The 11,851-nt window shown below is 36.2% G+C and overlaps 1 protein-coding gene across 1 annotated transcript; it reads right to left on the bottom strand.

Moving 5' to 3' along the window:
- Positions 1–2,023: 2,023 nt before the first annotated feature.
- On the bottom strand, positions 2,024–3,450 carry LOC113340378 (protein PYRICULARIA ORYZAE RESISTANCE 21-like). Its single transcript, XM_026585580.1, has 3 exons — positions 3,260–3,450; positions 2,373–3,179; positions 2,024–2,214 (listed from the first exon to the last, which is right to left on the bottom strand). Exons 1-3 carry the CDS (start codon positions 3,390–3,392, stop codon positions 2,141–2,143), a joined length of 1,014 nt encoding a protein of 337 aa, XP_026441365.1. The 5' UTR covers positions 3,393–3,450; the 3' UTR covers positions 2,024–2,140.
- Between the last annotated feature and the right edge of the window lie 8,401 nt (positions 3,451–11,851).

Genomic DNA, 11,851 nt, shown 5'->3' with positions numbered 1-11,851 from the left:
ATTATCACTACGAAGTACTTGAATCTCTTTGTTGTACTGAGTGTTAATCATCTTATGGAACTTTTGAAACAAGATGGTAACTTCACTTTTGTTTTTCATGAGACACACCCACGTCATTCAAGTGCAATCATCAATAAAAGTAACAAACCATCTTCAACCACCCAGGGTAGTAGTTTTAGATGGCCCCCAAACATCAGAGTGCATGATCATAAAAGGAACTGGACGCTTATTGAATGATAATGAAAAAGAAGCACGATGGCTTTTTGCAAGTTCACATACTTCACAATGAAAATTAGAAATATCAAGTTTTGCAAACAAACTAGGAAATAATTTTTTTAAATAACCAAACGACGCATGTCCCAATCGTCGATGCCATAACAAAATTTGAGATTTTTGTCTCTCCCCCTCAGAACCATCAGCAAGAAGAGTTTGACGCAGCTTATCCGAACTACTTAACACCAAATACAAATAATACAACTTCCTACGCTTAACACCATAAACAATCGTTTACTTCATTGTCATGTCCTTAAAAACACAATAGTCAGGCCAAAATATCACTACACAATGTAAAGTATTAGTTATTTGGGAAACTGATAGGATATTACAGTCTAATGTAGGAACTACTAAGACAGAATCTAAGTTTAAAGTTTCAGTGAGAGATATTGACCCTTCACCAGTAATTGGAGCTTGTGAGCCATTTGCAGGAGAGACTGTTTTTTGTAAGGATGGTTTAAGGGGAGAAATTTGTTTAGAATCACATGTCATATGGTCTGTGGCACCGGAATCAACTATCCATGAATTATTCGAAACAAGTGAAGAAACATTTAAAAACTTACCATCGTTACTGTCCTTGCTACTGATGCAGATATTACCATGGAATCCTTTCCTTTCTTTGTTGAAGCCATTGGAGCACCAAAATTTTTCTTTGTCTCCTTCTTCCTCTCCAGATGTTGATCCCACCAATATGGATATCCAACCAAATCGAAACACATGTCAATTGTATGTCCAGATTGATTATAGTATGTACACTTAAGTGATGAATTGTCCACCTTAGTCTTTGAGTATCTCTGAAAAGACCATTTTTGATTGTACCGGTTTCGAGTTGCCATAGCAGCAGGTTCAACTTCTTACGATTCTTTTGCCATCATTGTACGTCGAAAAGATTCACGACGAAAGAGTGCATAACATGATTCCAATTCAGGAATAGGATCCTTTCTCAAGATTTCACCACGAATCTGTTCACAACTTTCATCTAATCCAGCAAGGAATATATGCACCCTTAGGCGCTGAATTGATTTTCGATAGGCTTCAATATCATTAGAATTCTCCATAACCACCTTGTCACGATGATCCAGCTCTCCAAATTTTTCAGAATTAAGTGTGCTCTGCCATTTTGTTTTGCCGAAAACGCTCGTCGATTTAGAGTAAATACCTGCATCTCATCATCTCTATCATAAAAGGCTTTAGATAATGCATCCCAAATCTCTCTAACAGTAGGTAACCGAATATATCTCTTCATGATTTCAGGTGACATAGACATCAACAACCATCTCTTGACTTTTTGATTATCTGTGTGCCACTTCTCATATCTTGGATCTTCCTCGGTAGGTTTTCTTGTCCTTCCCATAATAAAGGAGGTTTTTTCTTTTTCAGCAATATGCATCTCTATGATTTGTGACCACAAATCATAGTTTGTTTCATCAAGAACAATCCCAGGCTTGAATACTGCACCTTCAGATTGAACGATAATAGGAGCAAATTTGTTTTCCATCTGCCCTTTTTGTTTTGATTTATTTTGGTATAATTCTGAATCACTACCCATGATTCAAGAACCCTAGCTCATAGATACCATCTTCACAAATATAGGATCAAGAAGAAGATAATTCTTATTGTGATAATCTTATCAATTCTGGTTACACAACTCATGAATATATAGAGCCCAATATTATGATAAAGCAAAGATACTATATACTAGGAAACAATATATTATCCTTAAATAAGGATATATATTAACATGAATATATAGGATAAATAAGGATATATATTAACAGAAATATCACCCAACAAGATACATTGAAAGTAATCCAAATTCATGTAGATCTAGATCGATTGACATACAGACTTAAGTTTGGCTATGAAATCAGTCATCCTTGCAAGAGCATATAGGAGGGTAGGATTCTGAGCAACTACACTGCTGGCATTCTGGTTTGCAACCAGAAGGACAAGATACATTGAAAGTAATCCAAATTCATGTAGATCTAGATCGATTGACATACAGACTTAAGTTTGGCTATGAAATCAGTCATCCTTGCAAGAGCATATAGGAGGGTAGGATTCTGAGCAACTACACTGCTGGCATTCTGGTTTGCAACCAGAAGGAGGAGGTGGTACTGTTGGTGTATCCATGCAAGAGCATTGTGGAGGAAGTGATTTGGTGCATCTACACATTTTACAATGACGACTACAACTAGACGGCGGTGGTGGTGGTGTTGGTATATCATTGCAAGAGCATATAGGAGGGAATGATAGTGTACATATACACATCTCACAATCTGGACTGCAACTTGATGGTGGTGGTGGTGGTGGTGGTGGTGGTGCATCCTTGCAAGAGCATATAGGAGGGAATGATTTTGTGCACAGACACATCTTACAATTTGGACTGCAACTAGACGGTGGTGGTAGTGGTGGTGCATCCTTGCAATAACATTTAGGAGGGTATGATTCTGCGCATAAACACATCTTACAATCAGGACTGCAACTGGACGGTGGTGGTGGTGGTGGTGGTGAATCCTTGCAAGAGCATTTAGGAGGGTATGATTTTGTGCACAAACACATCTTACAATCTGGATTGCAACTCGATGATGGTGGCGGTGTTGGTGCATCCCTGCAAGAGCATTTAGGAGGGAATGATTTTGTGCACATACATACTTTACACTTTGGGCTGCACCTGCTACTAGATGGTGGTGGTGGAGGCAGTGAAGAAGAAATACGGCATTTCGGATAACATTTTTTCCTTATGTCCATGCAACGACACTTAGGAGGCGAAGATTTGGTGCACCTACACCTCTTGCATCCTCTGTAGCAATTCTTCTTCCGATCTGTACACTGGCATTGTGGCGGTATTGATTTTGTACATAGGCAATTGTTACAACATGCTTTAGCCTTATTACGGATCTGATCTGGGTTCACATACAAATAAATCATAAGATTAAGAAGTAAATTAACACAGGATAATATATAGAAATTCATTTACACACACCAATAGAGGTAGTTTGTTGTTGCTTGGCATCGAGTTCTTTCGCATTCACCGCCGTTGGAAAAGATGTTGCAGCTACCATGGCTAGCATCATCAGAACTGCTATTACTACCTTTGACACCATTTTCTTAGCCATATCTCTCTATCTCTCTCTCAGAAAAAAAAGCTTTAGCTGTTACCTTCCCAATATGCAACTTGCGTAATGGAATGGCTATTTAAAGACCCTGCAAATGGGTATTTGTTTAGTATTGTTATGGTCCACTTATGTCTTGAGATCTTAAATCTGCACTTACGTCCGATGCAAATAACATGCATGAATTGTCAAAGAGTTAACCAGTGCACATGTATTGGTGCGTCCTACGTAAGAGATGAGGTATTTAGTTTAACTACTAATTAGGCAATAGATAGATACTCGAAATTCGACATAATCTCGCGATTGATGGGATTTGTGGTTCACGTGTGATTCGTATCTGAGTTTACCAATCTATTTTAGCCGTGGTAGGGTGCAGCCCACTTCACTTCCACCTTTGCTGCTTGCATTTGTGATGTGATGTGCGCTCAACGCTCGTACAATCGGTTAAAGTGAAATGCCATATTTGTCCTACGGCTTTGTGTTATGGGCTTTGGATTCTTTTACTTGGGTCGCTATCAGTGGCGGAGCCAGCTTTTAAGTTTAAGGGGGCTAATTTTTTTTGTTGATAAATCAGGTGGACTAAATTATAAGAATCAGGGGCAAAATTCTAAAAACTAGTGGACTAAACCTAAAAACCTAAGAAAATTAAGGGCTAAATATGGATTTTAGAAATTTTAGGGGGGCTAGAGCCAGGGTTAGTCAACCCTTGGCTCCGCCCTTGGTGGCTATTAGGCGAACGATTTTTTGGGCACCACCCGATTTTGGTGGGGGATTACTTTTTCTTTTTTGGATGGATATTTGGAAGTAAAGTGAAACACCCCTTATCCATATATTTATTTTAGTGTCAAAATTACCCTTTCTAATTAAGTTAGTGTAATGATTAGTGAGTTAATTAATGATTAGTGAGATTAAATTAATAAGCTGATTTTTTTCAAAAGAAGAATTATTGAGAGGGAGAAGAAGAAGATGAAGATGAAGATGATGATGAAGGTTTTGGAATAAAAAAGGTTAGCTCTTTTTCTTTAAGAGCCACAACAAGAGTATGATGTTTTGAGTATTCATGGGTACTTCAAATTTAGTTAACGGTACTTGAATCGGCCAAAACATTCCTAAAAATGAAAAATTTACAAATTGATTTCTGTTTGGTTAAAAAAGTTCGGCTACGACATCTAGAGAACAGGTAGCCGAACTCATCTGCAAGTGTACTTCGGCTAATATTTCAGAAAACATGGGTAGCCGAACTCATCTGCAAGTGTACTTCGGCTAATGTTTCAGAAAACATAGGTAGTTGAACTCAGCTTTAATGGAGTTTTTTCTTTCAGAGAAAAGTTCGGTTAGGAGAAAAAAAATTGCGATGTAAATGAACTTTCTGCGAAATAAGCGAACTTTTTGTGACAAAACCGAACTTTTTGCGACATAAACGAACTTTTTTGCGACGCACCTGAACTTTTTATGATGCAACCGAACTTTTTGCGACGAAACCGAACTTTTTACGACGTAACCGAACTAAAAGTTTGTCTGAGACATTTTTTTGCGACGTAACCGAACTTTTCTCTGAAAAAACGAAAAAACCTCCATTAAAGTTGAGTTCGGCTAGTTCGACAAAGTTTTTCACATAAATCCTAGCCGAACTTCTCTTTGCAATTTCCATTTTCAACTCATTTAGATGATTACTTCTCATTTTTTTAACCAAAAAACGAATGATAAGTAATGGGTTTGTGAGAATATCTTTGTTAATGCTTTAAATTAAGCTATATACATAGAGGTGGTGGTGGTAATCGGAGATGGTGGTGGTAGTCGGAAGTGGTAAGTGATGGTCGGTGGTGTTGGACGGTGGTGGTGGTGGGAGGAGGTGGTGGTTATATATGGTGGTTATTAGGTTGATTTTAAATTCAATTAGGTTAAGAATAGGTTAGTCATTTCCACACTTTAGGACACTCCTTATAACTATAGGGTGATATTCTTATCACATAGTAGTCCCCCACCAAAAAAGGATAGTGTTATGGTGCGAGATATTATGGTATGCGTACTAGCATGTAACGTTGGGTGTACAATTATCCTTTTATATGAACCGTCATTTAGGGCATATCCAAAGATTTTAGGGCCTCTTGAACAAGACAAAAATAGGGTTGGAAACAGTGTTTCTAGGGTATCCCTTATCCATCCATTTTCATAAACACTAAAATACCTTTGGATGATTAGTGTTTAATTAGTGTTAATTTTATAATTAGTTGTTAATGATTATAGTTAGTGTTAGTGTTAATTTAGGATAATAATTATGTTTTTAAAGAGATTAAATGAGTTATTATAGAAGAAGAATAATAGGAGGAGGAGGAGGAGGAGGAGGAGGAGGAGAGAAAACAGTTTTTTTTTCTTTGAGATATTTGTGATTGTTGATATATGTGTGATCCAAATTCGAGTGGGGAAGATGAATCTTCATCATGTAAAGCTAAGAAAATACATATCAATTACGATGGAGATCCGGAGATGTCTTATTTATTGGATTATGAAAACGGTTTTACCCAAACTCAATCTCAAACTCAACTTTTTTCTCAAGCTCAAGATGATGACTTTGTGGAGCTAAATCCCGAGGATGAGTACATGGATGAGGAACTCAATGCTAATAATACACGGGTATGGTTGTAGAGGTTGTTTGATATCCGTTTTATAGCTTGAATTCACCGAAAGATTGGATTTTTGTATGTAGTTCGGCGTAACAGGGTTAGGTTCCGGACATAATTTGGATGCCAAACCTTGATAAATAAGAACATTTTGGTTTTACGATTGAATTCATTATAAGCCGAACTGTCATTGAATTATTTTCGCGCCAAATAAATTCCATGGTTCGACTTGAAAATGTTGTGCTTATATGAGCCGAACCTACAAGAAAAATATATCTAAGTTACAGCGTAATGTTCGACTCACCCGTGTTTCAGGAGAACATCTTTTTATTGTTTTGATAAATTTCAAGTCTTGTGGTTCGACTTATAATGTTAGTTGCTAATAAGCCGAACCTTTATATGTTTAGAAGTTCGGCTTTCAAGTAAGATTACGAATGAGCCAAACTCCCTAGCTCGGCTTTCAAGTAAGACTATGAATGAGCCGAACCTAACCCTTAACGTATGTATATTTGTCGTCTAAGCTTGTGATATTGCTGTAGATTGTTCCTGAATATGGAGGATCAACCACCGCCTGTTGATATCATTCATGAAGATACTAAAGATCACTTCCAAACTTACTTGGTAGGTAATCTAATTTATGTTTTTATTATTATTTTTCAAGTATGTTGTATTCAAAATCATTTATATAACTTAACTTTTGTACCTGTGAAAAAAAGGGGTCTAACAACCTCACCCAATATTTCGATTAGCAATCTGTATGGACTAACTCCAATATACTTTCTAGAGAATCAACTAGACAGTCAGACTCAATCTAGATAAAAGTATATCAAAGAGTTAATATCTCAATCTCTCGATTTGATCTTTACTCAAGCAAATGGAAATCTGCGAGTCTTTATCAAATAATAGAGAGATAACTTGGATGGTACCAAAGACCAATATCAAAGTGTCAATCAATTTAAATCAACAACCAAAGGTTGGATATTCTAATTGATTGATCTTAACGCACAACCTGTGCTACTTCAATTATATAACAAAATATAATGCGTAATAGAAATAACACATACACCAGAAATTTTGTTAACGAGGAAATCGCAAATGCAGAAAAACCTCGGGACCTAGTCCAGATTGAACACAACACTGTATTAAGCCTCTACACACACTAGCCTACTACAAACTAACTTCGGTATGCACTGTAGTAGAACCCTAATCAATCTCACACTGATTCAAGGTACAGATGCGCTCCTTACGTCTCTGATCCCAGCAGGATACTACGCACTTGATTCCCTTAGCTGACCTCACCCACAACCAAGAGTTGCTACGACCCAAAGTCGAAGACTTTAATAAACAAATCTGTATCACAAAGAAAAGTCTACAATAATAGATAAATCTGTCTCTCACAGATAAACCTACAAGTTTTTTCTGTCTTTTGATAGAAATCAAGGTGAACAGAAACCAATTGATAAACCGGACATATATTCCCGAAGAATAGCCTACTATTATCAATCACCTCACAATAATCTAAATCGTACGGTAGCGAAACTAGATGTTGCGGAATCACAAACGATGAGACGAAGATGTTTGTGATTTCTTTTTATCTTGCCCTATCGGAGATATAATCTCAAGTCAATTATTAAATTGAAATTGTACGATAGGAAATGGCAAGATCAGATCGCTCAACTACAAGAGAAGTAGTTTCGTCTGGCTTCGCAATCCCAATGAAGTCTTTCAGTCGTTAACCTACAGGGTCTCGATAAAAAACCTACGGTTAAAGGAGAATCAACTCTAGCAAAACCAACTAGTATCACACAAGAGGTGTGAGGATTAGTTTTTCCAGTTGCTAGATGTCTCCCTTATATAGTTTTCAAATCAGGATTTTCAATATAAGTTACCTTGGTAACAAAGCATTCAATATTCACCGTTAGATGAAAAACCTGACTTATCCAAGCTAATATCTTTCAACCGTTAGATCGAAACTTAAGTTGTATCACACACACATGAAATGTATTCATTTAGGTTTGAGTAACCGTACCTAAACGTGTACATTGGGTTGGTTCACAAATAGTTAAACAATGGTTAGCTATATGAGCACTTTCATATTAAGTGCATTCATCTTTCTCATAACTAGTTCAAATGACTCATAAAAACTAGTTCAAGAGTTGTTCAATTGCTTAGATCTTTATACATAGACACAATTGAAACAAAATCGGTTTGATTCACTTGAATCAATTCATGAACAATATAGCCACCGCTTGCAAAGATTGCATTCCTTATTGATTTATTGTTTAAGTTCATGAACTTACGATTTGAGAAATATAACCATCTTAGGTACGCGTACGGGTACGTGTACCATAGCTACCGGACTTGAGTTTGGAAACTCAGCATAAATTTTCGGTTTGAAAACTTCTGTGGGTACGCGTATGGGTACGCATACCTAAGGTGACTGGTTTTCAGTTTGCAAACTTCACAAACTACAGAAGAAATTTTCGGTATGAAAACTTTCGCCAGTACGCGTACCTAACATGTCTCCTTCACCAATACCACATGCACACATATGGACGCACTTGGTTTCCGGCACATGGATTTATACACTAATGTGCGAACACACTATATATGCTTATATCCATAGTTGGTTACGTAATCTCAACTCCACATTTCAATCATTGAAACATTCTTCTATAATGTTATAATAGTCGTTAGACAAAAAGAATCGACTATCGTCATCAAAGCTATTTTCAAGATTGAAACGTTATCATGACTTTCGTCACGAGTAAAGATGAAAATGGTTAAAGAAAAAGCTTACCAACACATATTTCGAGAAAAATATAGGCGACTAAACTCGGCTCGAAATAGCAAATGTGTATGTATGAAAACTATCGTACTTATACGACTTTTGTCTCAAGAGTAGGAGATAGAGTAGATATACTTTTGAGTGATAGATGATTTCAAGTCTCCACATATCTTTTGGTCGGATGAAGTTCCACTAGTTTCTTGAGTAGTTCTTCGTCTTTGTAAGATAATCGCCATGGATTCTGGAGCTCAACTATACCTAACTATCCTAGACCGAGACTTAGTCATAAGTAAACTAGAAATCAAGACATATAGTTTTGATCACTAACATTGACAAACATGCTTGAGATAGCAACGTATGCAAGTTCGACCGAGCAATGCTCTAACAATCTCCCCCTTTGTCAATTTTAATGACAAAACTATTAATACGTATAGATTACAAAATAGATAAAACTTTGTAGCTTCTCGTCCACATGCTTGATCTCCTTGGTGCTTCAACATTACTCGAAAACTTCGTATTTTCCAAGTATTCCCATGATTCCATAGATGTTCAATTCAACATCATAGTTGTTGAAGTTCCATAGACATAACAATGAGAAAACAAAAGCTCTCGATCATTGTTATACAATGTCATAGTATAATTACACAACATCAAAGTTCTTATATCACAACTTCGACAACAATACTATGGTGATATGTATCACTCCCCCTTAGTCAATACTTTCGTCTCAACATGAAAACCACTCCCCCTTACATAATGACCCGTAAAACACGTAAATCATACGTATTTGTAGTGTGAACTACATATTAATTCTCCCCCTTTTTGTTAATAAAATTGGCAAAGGTACGAAAGCGGGATCCTAATGAAATTTCCACGAAGACGCTTCAAGAACAAATAAAAGTACATATCAACTTATTTAGATGCAATCATAAAGCCGAAGCTAAATTCATTCATCAAGGAGTTTATAAAGATACAACATAACCCCTAAATAATTCCACAGCCGCACTCTCCACAAAGATATGGAAATTAAGCACAGAACTCTCCCCCATTTGATGTCATTCCCGAGAGAACAACAAGAGCGACCTTACTTTTACAAGAAAAGAAGGATTTTATTGGACACCAAAAACCATAATGAAATGATTTTCTATATCCAAAATTCTCAATCAAACTAACCACAAGTAAACCCATGATTAATTAACCGGAATACTCAATCAAACTAAACACAAAAGTGATCAATTTTATTGAACATGCTCGACATAAGAGAACTTACGTAGCTACGACTATGTTAACCATAAAGGAATGATCAACTCAATCGTTTTATGCTCAACACAAGAAAACCTTATGGAGCATTGCAGTATACACATAAAATATGGATCAGGGGAAAGATAAATATTGCGGCATATACAAAGATTAATTCTATTTTCATCACTATTTGCATAACGACTTATAATAGACATAATCTTTGTAAACAAAAGATTTTAACCTATCTTCCATCAAAAATTGACATAATAGGCTTAACTTTTGTTTGTCAAAAGTTCATCGATCTTGTATCAATAATTGCATATCAACATATAAAAGAGATAACTTTTGACATCGTATGGGACAATAATAGTTCAGGGACGCAAACACACATATCCCATAACATATTGCAATATATAAAACCATAAAGATTAATATTGCCAACATCATCTTCCAAATCAACTTTAGAATTTAAATAAATAAATCTAAAAACATTGAAGATGAGGGTCGTTGGAAATAGTTATGTGAAATTACAATAATTTCTATTCCAAACTCTAGTAATCCTTCTTAAAAACAAGAATAAATTTTCGTAAGAAGTTTCCTAGGAATCAAGACAAACTCGTAATGCACGTATAAGATGATTTGTCCTTAGAGGGTAGAATCAATCTTTTTCGCCCGGATTTACACCAAGAATATCTACCAAAGGCGTATAAAAAGATTTTCTTAACAAATAAGAACATAAAGTCATTAACTACTATGCACCATATTTCACATAAGATGATTGTGAACATTCAAGAATTTCATAGCAATGCGTACTACTGTACATTCTTGAACTTCCTTCTTTGTGATTCACCAATATCATTATTTTAAAAGCTACAAATGATCTTAGAAGAGGATTACTCCAATAATCCAAGTTCCCAAGTCCAATAGAAGTAGAACAAGTGCAACGAAACGGAGCAAAACACTCAAAAACAAGATACAGGACAAATACCAATCTTAACTCATCCAAATTCAAGGTTTCTTATCTTCATCTTGAATTGAATTCAAAGAGGAAGAGAATGAAAAATGAATGAGGTCATTCCGAGTTCGGACGAAGAAGTTACGGCCAAAACAAGTTTACCGAATATCGACGTTAAGTATGCATACGGGTTTGCAAACGAATTTTCATGACCTGGGAGAGTATGCAAACGGGTATGCGTACTTAAACCCCTGTATTTTGATTTTAAATGAGGTTATGCATACCAGGTAGGTGTACCATAAATTCCAAACATCCCGAACTACTATTTTCAAACCTAAACTTTTAAGAACCTTAAACACAGATCAAGTTAGGTAGAAATGAACTATAAGCAAGGTACATGGATCATTATAAGTACTCTAAGAAAATACAAACATACTCAGGTTTATAGACGTATCTTTCTAGAAGAATCCAGTTGAATTTTACAGCCTTACCGAACATAATATGTGTGCCCCAATTCTCGTGCTTCCCTCATCGTATACATAGCAGGAATTCCTTGGTGAGGATGCACTTACAACACAATCAAGTTGAGTTGGGGTGAACAATGTCTTGCTCACCACAAGTGACCGTTGGATTATCATGAAAGAGATCGCTTTTAGAACCTTTCACATCTAATTCAATTTTTCCAAAAAACTTGTTAAGTTCCAACATTATGGATGCTGCCTTCTCCATAGTCATGGAATTTTTTGGAAGATCATTCCTTGTCACACTCAAAGTATCATTGGATTTCTTTGGTACCCACTTATGAGTGAGTTTAAGAACAAACTGAACCTTCTTCCCATTACTCTCTTCAAGATTT

The sequence above is a fragment of the Papaver somniferum genome, unplaced genomic scaffold (genome assembly GCF_003573695.1).
Source record: "Papaver somniferum cultivar HN1 unplaced genomic scaffold, ASM357369v1 unplaced-scaffold_21, whole genome shotgun sequence".
Lineage (NCBI taxonomy): Eukaryota > Viridiplantae > Streptophyta > Magnoliopsida > Ranunculales > Papaveraceae > Papaver > Papaver somniferum.
Note: the sequence above shows the minus strand (reverse complement) of the source record. Positions and strands in the feature narration are given on the sequence as shown.

Coding starts and splice junctions, on each gene's coding strand:
- LOC113340378 (XM_026585580.1), bottom strand. CDS start 3,392: ATGGCTAAGAAAATGGTGTCAAAGGTAGTAATAGCAGTTCTGATGATG. Junction 3,180..3,259: donor ACAACAAACTACCTCTATTG/GTGTGTGTAAAT, acceptor ATGTGAACCCAG/ATCAGATCCGTAATAAGGCT. Junction 2,215..2,372: donor AGTACCACCTCCTCCTTCTG/GTTGCAAACCAG, acceptor CTTGTCCTTCTG/GTTGCAAACCAGAATGCCAG.